General features: G+C 45.8%; 1 protein-coding gene across 6 annotated transcripts in view; it reads right to left on the bottom strand.

Moving 5' to 3' along the window:
* GPM6B (glycoprotein M6B) overlaps positions 1-26481 on the bottom strand; it is a 142521-nt gene that overhangs the window by 5497 nt on the left and 110543 nt on the right. For 3 of the 6 annotated variants that reach the window (XM_037157485.2, XM_037157486.2, XM_037157483.2), the window contains exons 2-5: positions 7474-7660; positions 5608-5764; positions 3390-3561; positions 982-1055 (exon numbers count right to left, since the gene is read on the bottom strand). In XM_037157485.2, coding sequence (XP_037013380.1) covers positions 982-1055; positions 3390-3561; positions 5608-5764; positions 7474-7660 — 590 coding nt within the window. Of the gene's footprint in view, positions 1-981; positions 1056-3389; positions 3562-5607; positions 5765-7473; positions 7661-16114; positions 16258-25150; positions 25271-26481 lie in introns of those variants that run through there. The other 3 variants (XM_037157482.2, XM_037157481.2, XM_037157484.2) reach the window with 2 other exon arrangements.

Raw genomic sequence — 26481 nt, 5'->3', positions numbered from 1 at the left:
GGGCAGCAACATAAGCATTTCACGTGTAAGGTGACGGCCTGCATCTGTGCCAGTGTGCTGCATCATCTTCCTGTGGAGCGGTTTGCGGCAAGGCTGTGAGAGTAAGTGTGCGCGCCTGGCAAGCCCAGTGGGAATCACCTGGTGGGGTTGAAAACTTTCCGATGCCCAGGCTGCACCCTAGGCCAATTACATGTGAGTATCTGGGGACCAGGCCTCAGCCATTGGTGCACTGCAGTGCTGCCTGGTGACGCACCGTGCAGCCAACGTTGGGAGCTGCTGCTCTGAGCCAGTCTACATTGTGGACATACAGACTGACCAGCCAGGTCAGTAGGGGCTCATTATTTTGGTAACTTGATTGCTTTCTAAAAGCATATTAGGACTCTCTTCCACAGGCAGGCTCCCACCGGTGCAGTTCAGAGTTTTATAAACAGCTATAAACCAGTGCCTGAAGGATATTCTAGGGCCCAGAGATTTTAATCCAAAGTGTGTTAGGATTTAGTGCCAGTTAAGGGTGAAACGAGAAATAAGAGCAGATCTCTCTGGAAATACAAATGATTAACTGGGACTTGGTTTATAAAAATTTGGCTTACATACAAATACAGGGGAATCTTTGATTAATTTGCATTTGTTCTGTGACAAATGTTCTAGTTTGAAAAACTATCTGAAGGTGAAAGAGAAGAGTCTATATATAGTTTCAGATGTGCAGGATTGGGATCACTCCCAAATTATTTGCCAAAAGAGAAAAGCTTTCTGATTGCTAAAATCCTCACTGAATGGGCTGGACCAAGGGGAAGGGCCATTTTCTAGGGCAAAGATGTCTGAATGTCAGTGATTACATACAGTTCACTCTTTAAGAGTCTGCAAAAGAAAAAGCTTTCCCGGGCAGCATTTGAGCTATCAGTTCCTGCTCTTTCTCCCCAGGAGAACGGACCTTCCTTTTGTCAGTGGTTCTCTGGGAGCCTGGGAAGGAGAGGGGTTTACCTCATTTGTGTTGCAGATGTTCTCAAGGGCGGAGCCGCATATTTTTCCTGGGAGAGCATTCCAGGGAATGATACCTGTGAAGTGAAGGTCAGCAGAATGTTAGGTATTCGTGTGCACTACAGGGCCTTGTGCGCTCCACAGTCCTCACTGCGTGGGGTGCTGAGAACAGTGCACTTGCAGGCTGCAGTTCTTCATCAGCAGGGAGCAGATCTGCCCTCTGCAGAACAGGCTTCTTGGAATAATTAGTAAGTCCTACTTGGACAGTAGGGCCTGGGCAAAGTCAACTAGTCTATAAGAGACTTAACCTGATGCTGTTTTTCCTACAGATTATTTAGTTGCATTGTTTAGTGCTTTGTTTTAGTTGAGCTGGTTTCTGTAAAACTTTTCTTTCTTTAAATTTATTTTTATTTTTTATGTATTGACTTTATTGGGGTGGCATGGGCTAATAAAATAAAAATTGATTTTCAAAGCTAGGTTTTCCCTCCTATGAATTGATGAAGTACAGTTATGCAGCTGCAGGCTGACCCCCACCCCCTTCTAAAGCACTTCCTCATGCTGAGGTCAGGTCCATTTCCCCGTGAATTCCTGGTCTGTGGCCTGTCACTCAGGCTCTTCATTAGCAGCTTGCCATGACATAAGTTCCAAGATTGAGAGTCTGCTTAGAAAGTTTCACAGCAGCTTGACAGAGTAATTTATGCTTGTGTTATGTGATTGGGACTTGTATTTTGTACGTCTTTGCTTTTATATTTATTTTTACTGTGTTTTACAGATGTGTTGGAACTACTTTGGGACTGAAAGCCCTGACCTTCGTCACAGAAAGTGGGGCCAGCAGGCCTGAGGTCTCTCACTGTAACCCTGACTCATCCCTGCAGTGACGGCGCCTTTTGGGAGCTGCTGCTCTTTTTGCCACTAATGAGCAGGTGAGTCCTTAAATATTAAACACAGTGCAAATCACACTTGTCCTAGGGCGTAAGGAAGGAGGATTAAAAAAAGGAGTACTTACTCACTCCATCCTTGCTGTGGGCCAAGAGTAAGTCTCCCTAAATGGTCAGTGAAAATAGGTATTTCAAATACACATTTAAAAAGATGATTACCAATGACCCAGAATATGTAGTGAAAATGTTTAAGAATAGAGCAATGATACACATTTAGACAGTCATTTACAAATACTTTAAAAATCAACTTTAGCCCTGACTGGTGTGGCTTCGTGGGTTGGATGTTGTCCCGCAAACTGAAAGGTCACTGGTTTGTTTCACAGTCAGGGCACAGGCCTGGGTTGCAGGCCAGGTCCCTAGTTGGGGGGTAAGAGAGAGGCAACTGACTGATGTTTCTCTCTCACATCAATGGTCCCCTCTCTCTAAAAAAATGAATCTTAAAAAATAAAACTCAACTTTAGGCACTATTTTCAATGCATCAGAAAGAACAGCGTGGTTGAACCTTGGTCTTTAATGAGAAGAGATGATTAGGCTGGTGGGCAGTTTAGACAAATTTCCTATTATATCATAAGGTAAGAGCCTGAGGATAAGCCACATGGGAAAAACAAGAAAAATGAAATAGTCATCTCTTTCTCAAAAAGCTCTGAAAGAACAGTTATTTCCTCTTTGATTCTAATGAAAAGCTTTTTTTCTATTTGTTTCTGCCAAGAAAAGGATTTCCTGCCATCCTGGCTAGAAGCACTAATTAAACTCCTTACTCAGGGGATGCTGCCTTCTCTCAGCAGGGAAGTCAAGCCTCAAATTAATTGACAGGCACAGCAATGGCCCCTTCTGTGCCTTGTCAAAATGAAGCAGCCTTAGCTGCCTTATTGGAAGGATCCCATGCCTTTGAAAATATGTTTGAAAATATGTTTGAATCTGTTTCCAATAGCTCGCTTTTATAGAATATATTCTGATGACTTTAAAATACATTTGGATTTTATGTTGTGCTTTTCAGTATAGATGAAATTTAAGCAGGTGGTTATTTAAAAACTTGCTTTGAAGAGTCTGACATATAAATTAATTGGATATACAGTACATGCAGCATTATAGATAGAAAGCAGGATGGTACAGAACTGAAAAATTGAAGAAAATGCATAACCTTTTTATAGTGACCATCCAGAGGTCTTTTTTTGATTGAACTGCATTATAAAGTAGTTTCTCACTATAAAAAAAAAATGTCTTACTGCCTGTTTGAAAAACACAACAAAATTCTGACTGAAAACACAACAAAATTCTGAATGGTGACTTTTAGCAACTAAGAGCCTAAACAGGCTTTTCATTAAGAAATGGAGCCGATTGAGAGAGAGTTTACACCATTGCGATAGAGGAATATATGCAAGCGATCACAATTACTAGATGCTTGTGTAACAACTAAGGTCCACATGTACGCACAAGAGCAGAAACAGTAATGGGGGGATTAAAGGGAAGCACCGTATTGTCGGATATCCACGCAGATCTGCTCCACACCGGTTGTCCCGTTGGTCTGGGGCGACTTGATGACTTCACAGGTTGACCATATGTTGTAGAACATAAACACGGGCACTGCAGAGAAACCAAAGACGCCGAGCCAGGCCACTCCCAGCACATAGGTGAGGAAGACAAACTAAGCCGAAAAGGAGAAGGAGAAAAAATCGTCATGGAACCTGCGCCAAGGCGCATCCTTGGGAGGAATGATTCTGCATTTCTGACCCAATACTGAAGCTGCGGGGTACGTGCAGTTCACTGCACCGCCTGGGCCGCAGCAGTGACAGGGCAGAGTGACAAGGATAGGAAGAACTGAGGGCAGGGTGATCACGCTCTCCGGAGCTATAGAATGGAGAATGTTACTACCTGGTAATTAAAAATCCTTTTCATAAGGACCCAAGATCCCCAGAGGTGGTCTCCCTTGTCCAAGGTCACAGAGCTAATTAGTGACATCACCTCCCACGTGGCATTCTTCATAAATGTGAGTTCCGTACTGACTGGGACAGGGTCTGGGTGGTTTCACAGGCTACTTGAATTATAACTTCCTATTATTTTACCCCAGATTACCTTTATTTTACATAATAGGTGGGGGGTATAATAGCAGTTGCTACAGGAAGTTCTTTCTGAAAAAAAAAAAAACCTCACTAGATTCATGAGCCTGTGATATTACTAGGAGCAAGAGATGCTTGGACCTATATTAAAGGTTTAAAATAGCCTTGAACACAAGCTTAACTCAGTGAATTTGATAAAATTCTCATTGCCCTCCGGTTGTTTTCATCTTGCACATTCACAGGAGCTCTGCGAGCAGAGCCCTGGCTTCGGACAAAATCACCCTGTGCACCCACACGTTGCCACGGGCAATTTCAGGAAGAATAAAATCACATTGCTTTCTTTTCTTCCTAACCTGCCTTGACTACCAATTTTCTGATACTTGGAGAGGCTGTTTAAAACACATTATGGTATTTATATCTTGAGGATGTGCACCCACAGAGTTGTGTGGGTGAAAGTTTGGAATCCAAGTTGGGCTTTTTTAGTTTTTCAAGCTGAGGCCGAAGACTCGAAGGTTCCATTGAACTTTCTATCCTGCAGGAAATACCTGGATTGTGCCAGGTTGGCCTTGGGGTCATGCTTAGATGGGCTACGTCCTGTAGGTCACCCCAGGAAACTACAAAAACCAGGCATTTTATCTCAAGGACATTTACACTTTTGGAAGCATTTGCATTTCTAAAAATAGTCAAAGACAGATTTCAGCAGTTTCACAGCCTTCCTCCCCAGTGCTTACAGATCGGCTACTTCAGACTGGGCTTGCTTTTTTTTTTTTTTTAACCCTGCAGAAGAAAACTTCACTTTCTTTCTAATAACACCATCAAGACTTGGAAAAGGGCTGGTGGTTCTTTGCTTGGTGAGCCTTCTGTTCCTGCGGTGGCAAGGACCCACTAGGGCAGCCAGTGCCCAGTGCACAGGGCCCGTCTGGTATTCCTGTCCTGGTGGCCTCCGGCATTCAGAATTCTGTCCTTAGCAACAGACTGTGAGTGGTCCGCAGAGCCTGAACCAGTCCCCACCCGGCCCTGTGCAGACAGGTTTGCTGACCTCTGGTCTAGAGAACAAAGCTTAAAAAGAGCTCATTAAAAGGCATCATGGAGGGCAACTCTTGAGAGGTTGAAAGGCTAGTGTGCGTACATCTGCACAGCCATAGTCCACGTGCAAGACGTGAAGACAACATGAACGTTACCTCCTTTCATAGTGGGGACCTTACATGTGAAAACTCTTCCAAACCCTCATTGCCTGTGCCTTGGTAAGAGAAATGTTAGATTTGATTAAACCAGCTGTAGATTTTAACTTACGATCAATAATGCATTGAAGGTATTTTCATATTCCTGACTGTAATTGTTAAGAACACCACAGGCATGCTTCAGTGTTACTGAGCTTCACTCTATTGCGCCTCACAGATGTGTGTTTTACAAATGGAAGGCAAGACCCTCCCCCAGCAAAAAGATGACGACTCCCTTGATTGCGATGCTCCACTGCGGTGGTCTGAAACCGGACCTGTGGTGTCTCAGGTGTGCCTGTGTGTGTCAGGACTCCCCCCGCACTCCAAATTAACTCCTAGCTTTTCCTAGGTTGGGACAAGTTCAGAGAGGTGTGGCTCTGGCTGTGGGTCCGAGAATCCGAGGTCAGTACTCACCATTCCGCTGATGCATCGGCCGCAGGCGGTGGTTTTAAACTCCCCGTGCAGTTCTTTCACTGCGCTCGTGGTGTAAAAGCCTTCTGCCAGCAGAATGATCCCGTACAGGAAGAAGAAGGACGCGATTCCGTAGATGACGTACTGCATCAGCTGGATGCTACAAAAAGGAAGACGAGAGCCTGAAAAGTTCAATCCACTGCATGGTGAACAGATACCATTTTAGCCTCTGGAGCGGGGATGGGAGGGCGACATTCCTGTGACATCTCCTGCCCCTCTGGGGGCCCCACTGGGCTTGGGGGGCATTCCAGGTGGGTGTCCTGGCCCGCCCCACTGCAGCCTGGGCCTGCTCTCCAAGGTGGGCCCCCTGTTGAGGCGGACAACACTCGCAGACAAGGGAGCCATAGCCTTCCATCGGGGGCAGTTGTAATCTTGTAATACTTGACCCAAGTTCTGTGCTCTGGGGGTTAGACTTCTCATTTTGCAAATAAGTAAACCCAGGCATTGAGGAGTGGAGTGACTCACACAAGGGTACAGAGTCAGTGGCAGAGCCAGCACCGGAACTCTGCTCCAGTGGACACTGTGTTCCTTCTACCATATCAGATGCCTCCCCACCCGGCCTAGTGGTTAATGTTACCCCGACAAAGCCCCTAAGGAGGCACTCAGGGAGTCCATAAGTAATACCTTGGGCAGACGTTTTTGGAATTCTCACTACAGAAGTTTCAAGTAGCTTTAAGATATGAAAAGTTAATTCATAACTAATTGTGCCCTATGAAAGCTGACAGGGACCCAGATGGCGGTTCCTCGACCCTTGGCCACCCACTGGAACTATCCGGGGAGCTTTAGGAGACACTCATACCCGGCTGCTATCCCCAGAGGTTATGACTCAATTGGTCTGCAGTACAGGGTGGGCTTGGGGAAGTTTTAAAGATTCCTGGACGTTTGAGAGCCACTTCTCAAGCTTACTTAGCTAAGTGAAGCAACACACCTTTCCCGGGTTCAGTTGTAAATATTCCTGGTCGTCTTTGCACACAGTTGTATCCATTCAGTAAGTCCTGTGTCATTCAGTAAGTCCTGTGTGCTGCTCGATTTTCCTTATAACCTCCCCTACCCCTGCTCATCGGTTTGCATGTCATTCTTGAAAAATAAAAGAGTAAAATCCCTTCACGCCTTTTTCAGTCTGCTGGAGAAGTCTCTCATGATCACAAGACACCCGAATACTGGGAGGTTTGGGGGGTCAGGGAAAGAAAAAGAAACCACTGAAGGCGGTGGGGAAAGGGGAAAGTATGTGAAGGAATCAGTAGCTAAGACCATCTGCATGGGACTAGTTGAGGCTCCACCGAGGATCATTCCAGAGTGGGGAGGCAGAGATCCGGGGCTCAATCCACCAGATTTCCCCTTTTCTGCATTGGAAGGTGCTCTGGGATTTGTTCTGCCTGAAGAATTAATGCCCAAGTCCTGTTCCTATAGAATTAGAGGGGAGTTAGTCCTCAACAGGGTTCCTATTATCCCAAGGATGGTCACTTCCTGTGAGGCCACTGGAGGGCGCCTGTTACTTGGGAACCAGAATAACTGCGGTGTGATGATGGGCAGCAGCAGCCTATCACCCTGCCACAGCCCCTCACGTCTGTGGCTACCGTGTGTGGAGTGTCCTGTGCGTGCACCTTGCCATTCTCAGGTGACGTTCCAAACACCCACTGCATTCTTGGCCCTTTCCTTTTCCTTCTCTCATGGACCTTTTTCTGTCTGCATACGGTGAGCCTTCGTGAAAAGCATCACCTTTCCGCCAGGAGAGCATCCGGTAGCTTTTTAAAAAACATCGGGGTAGTTGCATTGTCAGTACATTTTTAAAGGGAAGCAGGTACTTACACCTCACTCAGCAGGGCGTGGTCACTGGTGTTGGTGGAGAAGTGTTGCTCAAGAATGGCCACGGTGCCAGCGAGAGCCACATGTCCACAGCCACAGAACAAGGCGACCCCAGAGAAGCAGAGGATGGTGGCCACCAGAGAGGCATAGGGGACTCCTCCCAGACACTTGATGCAGCATTCGAAGCAGCCTGGACCCAAGGGAGAGAAAATGCTGCTGTAACAAGTGAAATGCCTCTTGGTCTTCACAAGCACCATATGTTAGCAGAGAAGGTTCTACTTTTCCATCTTCCCCCTCAGACTCAATGGCTAACAGCGTAACATCCCGAGGGCCAGTGGGGGTAATTGTCATCATCTCATTCTGTGGGTCAGGACCCTGGGACTCCAAGAGGGAACATAGCTTAATTTGCTTGGGATGAGTGGCAGGGCAGACACTGACAAATAATTATGCAGTAAGTCGCAATTCTAGAGCTTCCTAACCTACCCAGGGGCGATGGGGGGGGGGGACCTGCTCAAGGGACGATGCGGAGCAATCATTCCTGCAGAAAAGCCACCATCAAGTTCCCCCAACCCCAAACTTCTGGGCTTTCAAGTACTTCTAGTACTTCTATTTCTGCAGCAGCCGATACCTTTGCCCGAGCCTTTACCTCCTGGGCAACCAGAAGAATCAAATACAGTAATTATACGGTTGCTGCATTCAGAAAAATGCCAATGTGATCATTTTGGAAAGGTGATGGGTATTTTGGTCCCTAGAAGAACAAAGTCACTAAGATCCACTCAAGTTTCATTCATGGCATTGTCAGAGATTACCTTTGTCATAAAAATGTCCCCAAGCAGTTTAGTCACAGTCCTCCTCCTCCCCAGCTTCCATCTGCCCCCTTCCCCAACACACACGTTCAAAATAAGAACCCAGAACTGGTGGATGACATTTAAGTTCTTGAAGAAGGAAAAGGAACAGAAGGGGGGGGAAGACAAAAATGAGCATCCATGAAGTGAAATGAAGGAGAGGGAGCCACAATCCACTCTTCATCTTGACAAGAATGAAAGACTTTTATCCATTTTGAAAATTAACTTTTACTTGAGCTGTCCATGGAGACCTCCCCCAGGGTGCCACTTTCATTCAGTTCAGAGACATTTAGGTTTCACTAGAGCAGTGCTGGCCTCAGGATAATGTCACTACCTCCCTGACCTCCCGTCTCTGTTTATATTATCCAGACCCTTAAGTAAATGGCTTGTCAGAGAAATCGAACTCTGAAGGCATTATGAGGTCTAATAGCAATCAAGAGCAGTTCATTATTTCAAAGCAAGCACAGTAAGTCAGCTATGTTTCTTCTCCCCAAATGCTCTTTACAGTAGACAGGGAATGACTACCCAGCATGAAGCACTGGAGACAGGCTTTCCCATTTAGATGAGGATCCCATTTTAAGCTAGCATTAGCTTAAACCCACCACATTACCAGATTTCAGTTCATTGGAAAATTTAAAAAAGGGGGGGGACTTTATAAGAAAATGTAGTTCCTTTTTATTTCAGAAGACGGTCAGCTGTTTTCATGAAGACCTACCTCCCTGCGATGGATTTATGAAACCACACAAAAGGGGAACCAGTGCACAATACAGTTCAAGCTCACTAGCAAGTCAGTACCTTAAAGAGCATCGGATACTTGAGATTTGTGAACAAGGATGGTGGAGTTCAATTGTATTTTGTTATATGACTTTCTGGGGGCTGAGGTGAGGTGAAAGACTTCAACTAGAAGTCCAGGTTCCTCAACCAAGAGAAATCCCCAGCCTCAATGTGTCCCATTACATAAAAATCCCCGGCCTCGCCCTGGCTGGTGGGACTCAGTGCATTGAGCACTGGCCTGCAAACCAAAGGGTTTGATTCCCAGTCTGGGGAATATGCTTGAGTTGCAGGCCAGGTCTCCAGTAGGGGGCGCATGAGAGTCAGCCACACATTGATGTTTCCCCTCTCTCCTTCCCCTCCCTTCTGGCTAAAAATAAATACAATCTTTAAAAGAAAAAAAAATCCCTGGCCTTGAAATGTCCCATTACATGAAACAGAGTCGACTTGCATCTGTTGTATCATTCACAACCTCCCCCACTCTCAGTCCGCATGATGTGAGAAACAAGATGAATGTCTGCCTCCCTGGTTAACAAAGTTACATCTGGTCCTTATCAGATAGGGATGTGTGACCTTGAGACTGTGATGTCCAGTACAGGAGCCTCTAGCTCTTGTAACTACTTACATTATTTAAGATGAAATAAAATAGTAAATTCAGTTCCTTAGCTGCACATTTCACGTGCTCAAGAGCCACATGTACTAAGGGCTCCCCTAGTGGACAGGACAGACATAGACCGTTCTATCATCACCGCAGAACACAGCTCCGGAAGATAATTTCACTTGCCATGTATTTGATTTTCGGTAACACGACCTGGGTTCTGAGTTTCCCTTTGGGTTTTATTCATTCAGTACTTTTTGAAGACCTACTGAGTGCTAAGTAAGCACTGTGCTTGGCTCTGGGGATACAACTATGAAAGCAGGCATCGTCTTTGTTTTCAAGGAGACCAGTCTAATGGTGCAGGCAGACACATAACGTGATTATTATAATGCAGCGTGATAATGCTGGAGAGCCAGTGGATGGTGGGCAGGGAGCGGGAGAGAGAGAATTCCTACTGGACAGGGGTTCCGAAAGGCCTTCTACAGAAAGACCTAGCATGCAGAACACAGCTGACACGTTGACATTGACATGCAATCTGATAAAATGCTCATCTGTTCCGAAATGTTTTTGTGTTGTATGTGTTTATATATTTTTTTTAAATAAACCCCCATCCTTTCTCATTATTTGCAGCTAGGTTTGGTGTAGTGGCATAGCACACTTGCCCTGTAACAGTATAACTCATCCTTCCAGATCCAGTTGCCACTTCAAAAGTCTTTCATCTGAAGGGTTATAGCATTCTGCTTCCTTCAAAGGAAATATCACAGCTGCTCCCTGACTCAAAAAGACAAGTGGGGTTACGAGAATGGTGCTGCTCAGTCCCCAATTCTGCACTAGATCAAGGCTAAAAGTTTCCCTCCAGTTTATCTCGCTCAAGGACTCCCTATAGCCCACGCTGTGGGTCTGGTTTTAGAACAGCAGGGGGAACCTGGCACTCAGGAATTTGGGGGATCACATCAACGAGGCCTAGTCTCTCTGCAGATGGTTTCCTTTGCAGCTGTAGGAACTCTGGCTCCTAAGGAACAGAACTCGCCATGCTGGTCATTGTTTCACATGCACAGATGAAACTCTTAGGGACCCTGCCGGTCAATGTGAGAAGAAGCTTGTGGAATACAACACGGGGAAGATTGGTAGGAAGAAATTTATCTGCAGGGTTGAAACTATGCGTGGACACCCACCCAGGTCCACTGTGCCTTCCATGTCCATCTAGAAGCTCGTCCTACCCACAGTGTGTCACATGTCTGAACACTGGACAGTTGGCTCGTGTGCCACACACTTTTTTCCAGAGAAACCAAAACTGTGAAAAGTGAAAACAACCTAAACATGTTTCTTAAATACGGATATCAGTACTGTTAGTGCCCTCACATTAGTTAACGGCATTTCCGACTCGAACGCCGTGAATGTGGCAGATGTGGTAGTGGAAGCCATGATGGTGACGTGACCTGAGGAGTCCTGTGGGGCCCTGGGCTTGGTTTAATGCTCTGCTATGGCCTCTTGAAGTTCTTAATCATTTGTGAACAAGGGTCTCTGCGTTTTCATTTTGCACCGAGCCTGCAAATTATGAAGCCAGTCCTCAGTGCGTTTATGTAGGAGGAGGCAGGGGGATTCTTTTTACTGTATATGTCCACAGTGCATTTTATTTCATTTCACAGTGTTAGGAAGAAATACAGCCTAGAAAGGAAGATGCCACCTTGCCTACCATATCATCCAGATGTACAGCCACCGTTGGATTCTATAAAAAGGGACGACCTATGTCCTAGAATGAATGAGCTCCCCTTCACTCTGAGAGAGAGTAGCCATTACCCACCATAGTATCCAAGAGTCAACAGCTCAGTTTTCCTAAGCCAGGGTGAGTCTGTATTCCTGTAAATAAAGTAGTATGGGAACAATTTACACTCATTCATTTCCAAATTGCAGCCATTTTCCCCTGCAATGGTCAAGTCCAATAGCTGTCACAGAGTGTTCTGTTTACAAATCCTGAAATGTCTACTATTTGCAGAAAAAGTTTGCAGACTCATATCCAGAAGCACTGATATGCAGAGCGTGGTAACAGAACCAGAAGCATCAGTATCCCCTGTGAACATATTAAAAATGCAAAATCTTAGGTTCCACCCAAGAAACTCTGGAAAAGGCGGACCCAGTAATCTGTGTTTTAACCAGCCTCTCAGGAAATTTTCACATACGCTCAGATTTGAGAAGCGCTATCCTAAAGAATCTTGCAAGCTCTTTACTGTGTCGGTTCTACTGACTTTTTTTTTTGGTTACCACTCAAATTCCACTGTAATAAAAATCTAACTCCTCAGAACAATTCCTCGCTTCTGGCTAAGATGGATTAACAGGCACCTAATTCATTCTCCTGCCTGAAACAACTAAAATACTGGACAAAACATATGAAACAGTGGTTTTCGAGGTATTAGACATCAGGCTACGAAGAAACTGATGAGTCAGTTATTAAAGTACATGAAAGACCCAAAGAAGCGTGTCAGATGGTCTGTCACTCATTTCGAAGAAGCAGTTGGCGCGGGTTCACCCGAAGTCACAGCTCAGTCCTCGCTCAAACAAGAGAAACTCTTCCCATAACCTTGCTGTTATCATCACTCTGGGTATTGGGGTCTCTCAAAGGTCTTGTTTAATTGAAGCTGTCAGTGAAGCAGAGTAACAGATATGGGCGAGAGTGACAGCATCGGGAGGGAGGGAGCAGCTGTGCATTCGCTCGTTCCATTTCATTCAATTAGGGAGCGTGCACTGCTCACCAAGCATCTTCGATGTCCCAAGCACTTTGCTGTGCTCTGGGGACTCACGGGTGAGCCAAGATAGGCGTGGCCTGTGCTGCGCTAAGGAAGTGTATAGTCTATGGGCAAAATGGACGTTAACCATATGGTTCCAAGTCCAGAAGTGGTAGGAGAGCAAACAATGGAGACTTACTTAGGCTTCTGGGGCGTGGCCAGGGATAGCTTCCACAGTTGAAATAGGAAGGATGAATTTGAGTTAATTACGTAAAGGGAGAGAAGAATGGGGTAGGGAAGGTGCTTTGAGAACAGAAGGAAGAAAAGCTCTATGGTGGAAAAGAGCAGGGTGCTTTCCCAGGCGTGAAAGAAGCCAGAAGTCAGACAGTACACAGAGGGTGGGACAAAGAAGGCGGGGTGGGGGGGGTCTATCGGACATAGAACCCTTAGGGGTTTAGGCCGCCTTCAGGATTCTGCACTGTATCCTCAGAATCGTGTGAAGCCACTGAGCACTGTTAACCACAGGGAGCAGACTGGAGTTGCAAAAGGTCGCTGGGGATGACGTGGCAGGAACAAAGTGGAAGTAAAGAGAAGTAGGAGCCCAATGCAATGGTTCGCATGGGAGGTGACAAGAGCATGGACCAGAGCAAAGGGGTTGGAAGTGGGAGAAATGCATGGGTCTGAGAGGTGATTAAGGTGTCTAATGGGCACGACTTGGTGTGGATTAATTTGATCATGAGGTTGGGGATGGATTGGTGAGTACCAAGGATGACTTCTAAATGTCTGGCATGTACAGCCGGATGGATGCTGTGTTGTTCTCTGAGTTAGGTTGACCAGAAGAGGGCTAGGCCTAGAGGACAAAGACGTTGAGTCCCCTATTAGACACATTGAGTTTCAGGTGATTGGATGTCGTCCTAAGGGAGGACTTCTGGTAGGCAATTGGATGCAAGGGCCCGTAGCTCAGAAGAGCTAGAGATGAATGCTGTGAGCTTCTACTGGAGAGCAGTGAAAACTTTCAGAGGTCAAGGAAAGATATGAGTGGACCGCTTGTCAGTTGAAAGTGCTTTAGACCCTTTGTTTTACAAAGTATGGACCTTGGACCGGTAGCATCAGCAACACCAGTGAACTTTAGAGAAATGCAGAATCTCAGGCCCCACCCCAGAGCAGCTGAATCAGACTCTGCATTTGAATAAGACCCTCCCCTCTGGGTGGCTTGCATGCACAAGAAAGTTTGAGAAGCCAGTTTTGAGTCGACAGCCCTATCTTCCCAGTCTCGGGAGCGGCATCCTGCGCCCATTTGAAGCGCCTGTTTTGTGTTCAACCGTGTTTGGTGTTTTCCCCTGAAAAGATGGCCCGCTGGGCTTGGCCATAACTCTAGCCAATCAAACGGCAAGTTCCAGGGGCTGCACTGAAGAAAACAAAATGTTCCAAGTTGTTCAGCTGTCTTGAAAAGAGTGCAACCAGAATGGTTTTTCTGAGCCAAGCAAGTCCTCTTAACCTCAGAGTTTTTGACAAAGATGCTTTAGAGCCGCACCATAGACAGGGTCTGAGAAAACAGATTTACTCCCCCACCCCATCCCTCCACGGGGCTGGCTGTGCCTGGACAGACAAAGGAACTGGGTCTGTGATTCAGGCTGTGCCCATGTGAGAAGTCACAGACAAGGCCGAGGTTTTGAAGTACGGAGGTGGTGCCAAGCATCAGCAGAGCACCACACTGTTCAAGTTCAGGCTAGCTAAGGCAGGTCAATGCTTTTCTTGGATACTCCTATAAATCCGCACTCAAGTTTTCTCAAGCTTCAAACCAGCAAGTACAACATCTGTTAATGTGAACCAGAAAAGGAAAGGAAGGAAAGTATTTTTTTTTTTTTGGACGACTATGATCTACTCGAGTAAAAGAAAAAAAACAGTGCCAGGCCTTCTAGCACATTTTGCTAGTAATTCTCAATACCTCTCGCTAAGCCCCCAGAACTTCTTAGGTTAATCATGTTATAAGCCTTCACTTAGCTGGTCTCTGTGGCTCCAGAGAACTGTGAATTTTAGGTTTTGATTCACACAAAAACACCAGTGTGCTTCTGCCTCAGAGAGTTTAAATATAAACCACATAGTAGGGAGAAATAAATACACATCAATGCCTGTAACACTCAATGGCCATTTTGTCTCCAGCATCTCTAGAACCTTTTGTGCGGAACAACAGAATAAAACATGTTTTGTCCTCACGCTTGCGGATGGCCGTTGCCATGGCTGTGAGTTCAGAACGGCCCAGTGATTTGCTCCAAGTTGTCTGTGATCCTGGCCGCACATTTAATGCTGGCTCAGAAGGAGGGCCAGCAGGAACAAGGGCTCAGATTCTTCCCCGGGGAATGAATGTCACACACACACACACACACACACACACACACACACACACACCCCACGCTCTATGCATGGCCTTCCTTGCTACTCTACTGATTCCTAATGAGCCATAAGATTCAAAAGAAATGGAGAAGTAGCCAAGGTTTGCAACGTTCAAACAACTGGCATCAGGAAAATGGAGGCGGCGAGAATCCTACTCAAAAGAAGCAAAAGTGAGTGTCAGCCGACAGGTGTCTCCCTGATTTGTGATGGCCTCAGCAGAAGTTCTCAACAGGGGGTGACTGTGCCCTCAGACTGTGCCCAACAGGGACATTCTGTAATGTCTGGAGATATTTTGGGTCATCACATTTGGGGGAGGGAGGTGCTACTGGCTCCATTGAGTAAAGACAGCCCCCAAAGAGCTGAGTGCAAATGTCACTAGCACCGAGTTGGGGAATCTCTGAGACAGCAGGAACAAAAAACTCTACAGGGTTTAGATCAGTGGTTTTCAACTGGGGACGATTTTGCCCCAGGACATTGGGCAGGGTGTAGGGAGATATTTTCAGTCAGCACCACTGGGAAGGTGCTACTGGCATGGGATAGGTGGAGGCCAGGGATGCTTCTGAATGCCCCACAGTGCAGAGGACCACGCCCACCGCAAAGAATGATGGGATCCAAAATGTCGACAGTGCCACACATTTAAAGAGCCCTAAGGTTACAATGTACAATGCTGGTCTGAGACACCTACAATTTAAAAATAGAGGTAAGATAAACTTTAGTTTGTTTTAAAAAAATATTATAGAGCAGAAGTTCTCAAGATTTGCTTCACAGGGGAATGATCTGGAGACTGTTTGAAATCCCTGATGCCCAGACTTCACCCCCAAACAATTACATGCGCATTTCAGGGCGTGGCAATCAGGACTGAGAAGTTTTGCTCTTTTAAGAACAAAGCCTGCCAGGTGACTTCAGTGGGCACCCAGGTTGAAGACTGAGTTTATGGAGCAGGGTTGGCAAACCGTGGCCCACGTGCTATACACAGCCCTGCCTGTGGCCTGCAAACAGAGAAGGCTTTTCTGCATTTCTAAATAAAGGTAAAAAAAAAACCCTCAAAGGAGAATAATATTTCATGACACATGAAAAGTATGTGAAATTCACATTTCTGTGTCCATAAATAAAGTTTCGTTGGATCACAGCCACACTCAGTCGTGGATCGTGGGGCTATTTTCAAGGTGAAAAGGCAGAGTTGACTGGTTGCCACAGATATTTACCATCTGATCCTTTACAGGAAAAATGTGCAGATAAATCCCCTGGGAGAGCTCAGGAAAATGGAGACTCTTAGTTAGGCAGGTCTGAGGAGGGGACCGTGCATTTCTTACCTGCTGCCTGGGAGTGATTCCGTTCTGCCCATCCACCAGCCCCAGAGTGACCCATGAGGGCAGATGACAGACTGGGCAAAGCGGGGAGGGGCCTGCGCAGCCCTGGGAGAATCCGAGGCTCTTTTGGGACGTCTGCGTGGCCCACACTTTTTATAACAGCAATAAGATGCTACTGAATCTACTCTGTGGACATCTGCACAGTGAAAGTGCTGATAGCTTAGCACAAATCAGGCGGTGGCAGCACAGTGTGCCAATCAGCAGTGCCTGCTTCGTCACCAGGCACTCACAGTGACAGAGACAAACACAAAATAGTTTCACTTAGAAATGTCCTGGATGGAGGGAAAAAAATGCTGAATTGAATAAATCTGAGCCCATATACATCTTTGAAAATTCTGCACGGTCAGATGGCAAGGATGCAGAAAGCACTTCCGCTGGGTACCGAAGCGTGAGGTTGTTTTGAGATGAAGTCCCTGCGTCACCGAGTTACGAGCTGAACTAGCACCCTTGTTCGTGGAACACCATTGTTTCTTGAAAAAAATGGCTGATGAGCTACAGTTGTTAAGACTTGGGTATCTGGCAGAAATCTCCTCAAAAATGATCCAAGTGAGCTTATCCCTTGAAAACAATCGATGGTATCTGTTGCCAATCAATTTTGGAAAACTTGCAACTGACATATGGGAAATGCCAGCTTCCCAATATTGACAGAGCTTCTTGATCAAATCGGTGCTGATATTAATAAATGTGACTATTTTGATCAGAAATAATGAAAGATCTGTACAACTCGGAGAGCCAATATTTTTCAAATGGATTCAATATTTTTTGATTTTGTGTGACACTGCAAAATCATTCTTGAGTACAGAGTCAAGACAGAGCAACAGATTTTGATGGAACGGCGTATCAAAAGGTCATTGATATGCTTTCAGATTCCATATAACAAAGAATCTTGTAGAAACCACCGCTCATTGAAGTTTGGTGTATATATCAGGAAGCGTTCCACGGATAGAGGAAAAGGCCATTAAAACACTCCTCCCTTCTCCAACTACATGTCTGTGAGGCCCTGAGTTTCCTTCACATAATTCAATGAAAACTAGATATCCCAAGATGCCTTTGAATGAACGTAGAGGCAGATACAAGGATCCAGCTGTCTAATATTAAGGCAGATATTAAGGAGATTTGCAAAAATGTAAAACAGTACTACGCTTCTAACTGAACTTTTATTTTGCTTTGGAAAATGACCCGCCCTTTAAGTTCAATGTTTATAGCAGACACTAGTTATCTTTCCAAAATATTAGGTGAACATGACTCAGGGATGTGGGGAGTGGGGTAGGGACCGATGTCCTTGGTCTAGTACAAGGAGCCAAGGAAAGGGTATACGGTGGCGGCAATGTAGACAGGCCTAGAACAGGAGGACCTCATGGCCAGGATAGATGGAAAAGCTCGGGGGAAGGAGAGCAGGCCCAACCTGCTGATGGGTGCCTGGGGGCAGTTCAGGGTGTGGCCACGTTTATCAAGGCCACCAGTCTTTCCAGCTCCTCCCTGGATACTGCCCCAGGGTCCTCGATAAACTTGGCCACACCCTGAACTCCCCTTGCACACTGAACTCCCCCCAGGCACCCTCGCTCCTCACTGTTACCACAATGAAGCCCACAAGGCTGCTGGCTGGCTTGGTGGCCCCCACAGGTGACCTGGAGCCTTGTGGGCTTCACTGAGATGGCAGTGAGGGGAGAGGGAAGGTCTGTAAGCAGTGAGTGACACAATCCCAGGTATACCTTTAAGAGACGACTAATCTGGCACTGGGGTGTAGGCTGGATTGGAGTGGGTGCAAACTAAACTGGTCTACTGTAGGTGGTAGCAGAATGGGTCTTTTCGAGTTTTATTCAAAGTGCACAGGGCGTGTTCAGTGGAGGCCGGAAGGATGAAAATCGGACACCGCTTGGAGCTATGAAACAGTTACCGCCACATAACCTTTTATGGAAATGGCTTGGAGAGAAAAAGCGAGAGAATTTATGTGAACAAATCTTCAGAAGGGTCATTCCAGAAAATGTCAACTAATCCAGAGAGACAGAAAGCACATCAGTGGTTGGCACATCAGAGAGACCTGGGGAGACTTCAGGATTGATGGGCTCGTCACCATCTGGCCTGGGCACATACAGATTTCAAAACTTACCAACTGGGCTACTTTAAATATATGAAATTTATGTGTGTCAATCACCTAAAAAAAGTTGAAAAAAAAAAAGACCTGCCTTTTAAGTTCGATGTTTACAAAAGACACTAATAATTTGAAAAGGTTGGTGGCGGGGTGGGTGGTGGTGGGATTTGTGGGGAGGAATGGAGGGAGCTGTACTTGAACAACAACTATATATACATAAAATAAAAGGTTGCAGGATTTACAGGAACTAGTATAAAGGACACATGGACAACAACTAAGGGGGGTGGAAATGGGAGGGAGGTGGGGAGGGATGGGCGGGTGGGCTGGGATGGGAGTAAAAGACAGAAAACTGTACTTGAACAACAATTAAATAAAAAATAATTTAAATATAAAAATATATTTTAAAAAAGGTTGCGAATCCCTTTTGGGAACTAAGGATTGGCAGCAAAAGGCAAGGGCCACATCAGTCTCTGTGGGAGGGGAGCAGTGGGGGGGCATATAGCCTGTGGATACCGAATCCACAGGCCCCCCCCCATTTAGTGACAGGTAAGTGAAGGGGCTATTGTCATGGAGAGAAGACAGTGCTCTGTGGGGACAAAGGAGGCCTTTCCACTTGGAAACATCTATGCCGCTTGTGGCAGGCACCTTTCTCAGACACCCCCCCCCCGCCATGACCCCACCTGCTGAGATTCACACCCTTGTGTCATTTGTCTCCCAGGCCGGCCAGATCTAGTGACTTGCTTCCCTGATTAGGTTTCAGGTGAGTGTAGCTTCACTCTCACTAGCTAGCATTCGCCCTTTCCTGCTGGCACACGGTCTTGCCCACTCACTGGCTCTCTCTGATGAAGCCAACTGCCATGTCGTGAGGGAGCTGTGGGAAAGGCCACATGGCAAAGAATCAAGGCAGGTCTGGGGCCAGAAGCTAGTGAGGAACTGAGTCCTGCCAGCAAGCACAAGGGCAGGCTGGGACGTGGATGCTTCTCTGGTTGGGCCCTTCTGATGAAACCCAGACTCGGAGGAGCTGAGCCCGGACCTCCAACCTACCGAAACTGAGATCATATACACTGTTGTGACTAGCCCCCAAGTTTAAGATTCATTGGTTACGCAACAATAGATAACTAACGCACTGGTGTTTGCCTACAGCTGCAGTAGGATCTTTTTGCATGTTTGAGATACACAAAGAGGCAGTAGCAATACAAAAACAGCAACAGGGGTTTGTTTCAAGTTCAATAGCACCATCTGCTAAGGATGTGGTGATTTGGCTTTGGGCAACTTGATAGTAAATGTGGGTACAAGTTGTTTGAGAATTTCAAGTGTATGTCGGCCTCCGGAAAGGTGTTTCGAACTGATATAACACTTTAGCAAAGATGTTCTCATGGGGAACTATGTCCTTAACCAAGCTTATGGTCCTCTATGTATATGGTAGTGGCGGCCAGACTCGAATGTGCATCTGAATCACCTGGGGAGCTTTCCTAAAATGTACCAACCCCTGGGGCCCACCCCAAAGATAGTGGATGAGGCCTGGGAATCTCAATGTCTACCCAGTATCCTCAGTGATTCTGATTCAGGGCATTAGGGGCCTATACTTTGAAAAAGCACTTAAAGAAATGACCCCCAATATTACATATAATAAAATACAAGTAAATCCTTTACATGTCACAGAAAATAAAACTTGCTGAGCTACATTGAAAGGAAAAAAAATGAAGATAGCTCCATGACATCTATTTAACAGGATGTGGTCTATTATAAGAATGATTAGAGAAAGCCCTGAAAGAGGCCAGATGGGCTAAGCTTCCAGAAAGAGTCAGGGACCCTCTGGAGAAGGGCTAAGCTTTACTCTAAAGCCTGTGGGATGTGGGTCTCCCCACAACCAACCCCCCCTAGAGCAAGGATTCTGGAACATGGATAGAAGGTGAGGGCTCATGGATGGGGATTTCAGGAAACTAAGTGACTAGCAAAATCCTTAGGTATCCCCTACCCTAAATAGACAGCAGTTGCTGTATCTTGTAACAATGCATTTGCACTAAGTTGAGCTGGCAGGGTTTTTTTTTTTTTTCCTATAAAGGGCCAGATAGTAAATATCTCTGGCTTTGCAGGGTGTATGGTTGTAATTGCCCTATTCTATTGCTGTAGCAGGAAAGCAGCCAGCCAAGCTGTAAATGAATGGGCGCGGCTGGTTCTAATAAACCTTTATTTACAAAAACACCCAATTAGGACGAAGGATCCATAATGTACACAAAAAGATCAAGGTATTTTTCCTCCCTTGAAATACAGGTCAAGTGTTTTCTGAATAGACCTCAAACCTATTGGCCTGACAAGCTCAGGTTAGGACTGAGTGACACTAAGGAATGTTAACAAAGCCCCGCAGCATTTCCCAGGACTCATGGCCATAGGAGTCACTCTATAAAGTGGATCAGTGAGAGAGAAGTCCCAGGCCCGGCCCAGCCAGAGCCAGAGGGATAAAGGCTGGAGGTTTCAGGGGGCCAATCTTCTTAGGTCACATCTGGGCAGAACCAAGAATGTGACCTGAGTCACAGCAGTGTGAACACATGAGATATGTTTGCTTGTCCCTCCCTCCTACACTCCTCCCTCTGAGTTCTCACGCCTTTCTCCAGGTCCCTGTCCCTCCAGGGTTGCTCAGGAATCCCTTCTTGGCAATGGAAATGCCAACAGGTGAGCTTCCTGCTAAGCTCTCTTCCCCGGAAACACCCCCATTGTCCCACGGTCACCCCATACTCCCCACTGTAGCCCATACAGGAGAGGGCTCTCTGGACTTCCAGCACCAGAGCCCTTAGGATTTGGGAGATGGGTGGGAGGGGGGGATTGGCGATTGGTGAAAGGGTTGGTTTTTGTCCTTCTTACCTGTCAGAATGAATGCTTAACTACAGATTTACAAATGTATGAATAGTCATTCTTGGCCCATTAGCTTAGAGCCTACATTAAGTCACAGCACCTTGCATGTCATTGGATTATATTAAAGAACCCGATGAGGGACGTGTAAGAATTTCTCCCAAGTTCCCATCAACGACTTTCTCCTTGCCCTCTCTTTGCCACAAGGAAAAAAACCTTTCCCACTTACACTGCTCCTCCCACTCTCCTTCACCGAGATTTTAAACAAAGGAGGGAGAGAAGGCATGCTTTCAGACAAGTAGATAAGAGAATGCAAGGTCACTGTGTTTCCAGCGAACAAAGGTCACTGTCCGTGCATTAATGACTGCCAGTTCATGTGCATGCCTGTCCACGGGCAGAGAGGGCAAGCAGAATGAATACCTTGAGCAACTTTCTGTTTTCTCCAAAACCAGAGGGGTCAAGATTTCAAGGGTGAATTCACTTTGGTTCCTTCCTGTCTTCTCCTTGCTCCTGTACCTTTCTCTAAATTAGTCCTTCCCAAACTTTAATGTGGACAGGACCATCTGGAAATCTGGTTAAAATGCATATTCTGATTCTGCAGGTCTGGGGGGAGGGCTCAAGACTGTCTCATAATAAGATTCCAGGTGATGCCAATTCTGCTGGTCCACAGGCCACACTCGGAACAGAGGATTTAAATTCTCTTGTGCGATAGCCTGCAGCCTATGTAACACAATCTACAGTAGCTCCAAGTATTTCCTACATGGCAAGCACAATGGTCCATTGAATGCAGGGGTAGCATTGACTGTTCCATCTCAGACCGCCATCTCAGGCCTAGTCCCCTAGGGCAGCACGCGGCCATCCATCCTTGGATTTCCTGTAGGCCTAGAGAAGATCTGGATATTACCTGGGTAAGGAAGTTTAAAAATGGGGAAAAAAAGAAAAGAAAAAAAGCAACAGATGGTGACGGATTAACTATCCGAGTCCTAAAAATGTAATTCTGTGGGAAACTTACCCCACAGAAGTCAAGCCTGAAAAGATCAAGGAAAAGCACATTGGAGCTAGTGGGCTTTTCCAGTGGGGAATAAGGACGTTGAGGGGACGGGGAGAGGCAGCCTTGACCATGATAACTGGACAGGCAGGAGAGGCATTTTCCTTTGGCAAAGATCTCCCAGTCAGCTTGTATCACAAAACCTCTTCCCCCTGCCTGCACTAAAAAGAAACTGAGAACGCTGCACAGAAAAAAAAAAAAGACACAAGAGCCATATGGAATCCTCTATTTTTTCTCTCACACCATCTGGTTTGGAATCTAAGTACAGAATGGCAAGTGCATTGATTTAGAAGCCAAGAGAATCTCCAAGCAACAGGGAAGGCGAGAACGTGGCTGGGTTTGGACCCCTCACTCCAGGGCCTGCGCTGTGTTCTTTACACTGTCCTTCCTGCAAGGTCTCTGCCGCTCGCTCCAGACGCAAGTGGCCCTGATTTAACTTATTGCATAGAAAGAGTTAGAACTACGTGTGGCTTAGAGATCCTTTCAGGATCTGGGAAGATGATTCTATGAGTCAGGCTCAGTGATTTTGTTTCTCCCCCTCAGACAACAACCTGCTTGTCCATGGGACACGCACATGAAATGGCACCAGCATGGCGGTACTATTGGAGCGCTGCAATTTCTCATCATACAGTTCCAGAAGTCTAAGAACTAAGGATCATTTATCCGTTTATCGGCATATTTCGTCTGGTAATGAAACACGTTCTGACGTAAAGTTATTTGGTGTCAGAACCCCATGTGAATGGACAAGAGGCTGTTTGCAGGCTTCCTGCCCCCAACATGGGCTCTCCGCAAAGATTAACGTTTTGGATTTGCAGGAGCGCCCAGACCCATGCTGGTGACGTTATGTAGCACACGGTGTACGTGCCATGCTACTTTTCAAACACCCAAACTCTTCTGAATTCTGGAACAAATCTGGCCCCAAAGGTTTCAGAAAAGAAATTGGACCTTTGCGTTTTTCTCCTCAGCTGCCATTGCTGCTTAGAATGCCGGTGCTCCAGTGTTTGGTCATAGGGTCAAAAGCACGCATTTTTTCCAATGCTCTTCCAGGGAACTACTCGACCGGTGGACAAAACTCATCAAGAACAATTGCTAGGGGACTTACCCCCAATAAGATATTGATGTCTACTCTTTTTCACTCTGCTCAAGAAAGATTTTTTTTTTAGTTTTTTTCTTGATTTCCAACTAGCCTGGTGTCTTCTAACACATTCTTAAAAATGAAGACTGTTGTGTCAAGAGTAGTTGGTGATAACTGGGGGACCATCTTGTTAACAAATGCCCTTGTTCCTCATTCTGAGTTATTGAACTGCACACGTAATGGTGCTTCTTTTGGGGGGCAGTACTTTTGAAAAGCAGCTTTGATGAGCTAGCTTACATAAAACATGTACCTGTTTTAAGTGTACAGTTCAAGGGTTTAGAGTAAATTTTCAGAGTTGTGTGACTGTCAGCACAATCTGGTTTTAAAACATTTCCATCATTCCAAAAAAATATCACCCGTACCTCTTAGCAGTCACTCCCCATCTCCCCAGCCACTTACAAACGCATCTCTACTTTCCGTCTCTAAAGATTTGTCAGTTCTAGAAATTTCATACCAATGCAGTATTTGGTTTCTTGTGACTGACTTCTTTTATTCAGCACAATATTTTTGAGATTCATCCATGTTGTAGCATATCAGTAATTCGTTCCTTTTAATTGCCGAAGAGTATTCCTCCATCATACGACTATGTCCTGTCTCATGGCAATTTGTTTGAAACAAAATCAAGATTCTAGAACCCTCCATCCTTTAAAGGACCTCCGAAGACAAACGTATGATAGCGCTCCTCAGTCACCCTTCCTAACCAGCATCGTCCCGGTACACACAGAGCTGGCGTCTCATAGCCCTATGTTGAATGGGGGAATGCAGAACTCCAGATGTCGAACTAAATCCCAAGTCAGATAATTCACCTGAAGCTACAATTTAGGTTTTAAAATAAAAGTAAACTTAAAAAGTGATACTTAATCAATTACAGGTGTTATGACTCTGGTCATTTGTAATTCAACAGGCGTGTTTCATTGTACCTCAGGTTTGTTGTTTCTAGAGTTGTATAGATTCTGTGTGGTCATTTCAGAGGTATTCCGGAAAGCGTAAGAAAGTATTTGGGAAACATGGTGCTAAGGGTTCATGCAAAACTGTAGCAAAACTTTAAACCTATTGTGCTTATTTGATCCACCACCATCCCCTTATAGCCACATCTTAGGTAACTGGAGATCATTGAATTGTACTTAACTGAGCTGACTATGAAGGCACGTGCAGACTTTGGAAATGTGGTGGGTGGCTATACATGTTACTCAGCATTCTCCCCTTCTGAGTCCCCCAGGCAACTGATGCACATTTTTCCCAGGCCCAGCACCTAGTGGTTCTTAGAGACCAGCGTTCTCACAAGCAAGGGAACTGGAAACGGACCCAATGGACCTGCCTGATGGGATTGGGGACCGTTATCCGGTTCCCATTTCCTGAGCCTTGACTTTCCCATCTCAAAGGCAATGACTGAGGTTAAATCAGAGTGGTGCAAACCAGTGGGGCCAGCAAGAAATTTGGGGACACTCACAGTACTTAGAGCCAAGGCTCCTCAAGTGTCCTGGCCTAGTTCTTGGTCCCAAGGTGCACATGGGTGACACCCTCCCCCATGCCATTATGAGTTCAGACACTGGAAATTTTGTGGTTAACCCAAAGGTGTAGCTCATTGTATACTCCTCCCTTGGAGAAGAAGAGGTGAGGGTGAGGGAAGGGAGAGGAGGGAGAAGAAAAAGGCGAAGGATGGGGTGGAATGGAGAAGAGAGAAAAAGAAAGATGATTAAAAAACTGTTGAAGGGCCAATTCCACCCACACCCCTGTGAAAAATGAAGGCATCAAGCAAAGCATAAAATATCATCAATCTGAAAAAACCATTACAAATAATATTAATGATAACAGTTGACTTGCTATTAGAATTCACCCCGAGGCTGTATTTACCTGGACTGCTCAAGGGGCTAGCCCTGCCCCCCATGGTTGGCACGGGATGGTACTGGTGGTTCTTTGAGCCTGGGTACATCCAGTGGTACCTGCCAATTTCCATTTCAGCTCTGCTGTTCACTGCCAATTTCAGGTGGCAAAGAGTCAGTGTCTCTATCTCCAGCAAAGATTCCATATCAGCATCTTTAGTTATTCTTTTACCATATAGTTCGAGGAAAGGGGGAGTTTAAGAATATGAGATTGGAATGAAATCTTTCAGTACCATCTTATTAACTAAGCATGATAAATTAGGAGTGTTGGAATCTGCTCCTTCGTTTTTCCATTTCAGTGGACAAAAATCACCCAAATCATCTTTTCTTTCTTTATTGTATCCATCTCCCATGCTCCCACCCCTCTGAATGCTCATATTGAGCACATAGTATTTATAGTGGTTACTGCAGCTGCACAAGCAAAGGTGACTACAGGCTCACTCTCCATTATGGTACTCAGTCCTAGCCTTGAAAATCTGGCAAGGAAGCCCACGGTCTGCTGAATCTTGGTTGACATTTTTGTCCTCCGACTGATATCTGCAGTCCTCTCTGTCACCTCATCTTAAACTGAGTACTTCAGAGCCTAGAAAGTGGAGTCGAAATGCCCACTGGGGCTCGTGGAAGAACGAGAAGGTCCACTGGCCTCATTCCTGATTTCCTCTTGCTAAAGAGGCTGTGACCCCTTCATATTGACCTCAAGCAAGAGGATTCCATGAAGCTCTATCACTTTTGATCTGAAACATGTCACTCTCCTTTAAAAAAATCTCTCTCTGTGCCCAACACATAGTAGGTGCCTCTCAAATGTGTGCTGAATAAATATTTGGTTGAATTTAAAGGATCTCCCTGCAACCTCCTGGACCAAAAAGTGGACCCCCAGGTTTCCTTGCACACAGACCTCACCTGGGCCAGGCAATTCAGACACTCTCTGTTTAGGGTCCATGTATTCCCTGTCCTCGCCTCCTCACAGGATGGGGGAAGTCTCTAGATATTCGGGCAGTGAGGCACAGGCTGCTAGGCAATGACAGTGAAAACCACGAACTGCCCAATACTAATGCGTTTTCTGGGAACGACATGGCAGCCATGCCTGAGATGCTTAATTCAGCATAAAAATACTACTACCCCAGCGGATGTGGAGATGGGAGTGGGAAGTAGATGGAGGTTTTCCAATACTTCTGGGAAGGCCTTTTTATGACAGTAAATCTTAAACTATGAAAGGAAAGAGAATCATGTCTATTTCATGTGTTTGAGCTCAACTTAAATAAAGACGTTAAATATAAAATTATTTACAAAAAACACACTCTA

The sequence above is a fragment of the Artibeus jamaicensis genome, unplaced genomic scaffold (assembly GCF_021234435.1).
Source record: "Artibeus jamaicensis isolate MK-2021 breed Jamaican fruit bat unplaced genomic scaffold, CSHL_Jam_final scaffold_1283, whole genome shotgun sequence".
In the NCBI taxonomy this organism is placed as follows: Eukaryota; Metazoa; Chordata; class Mammalia; order Chiroptera; family Phyllostomidae; genus Artibeus; species Artibeus jamaicensis.
Note: the sequence above shows the minus strand (reverse complement) of the source record. Positions and strands in the feature narration are given on the sequence as shown.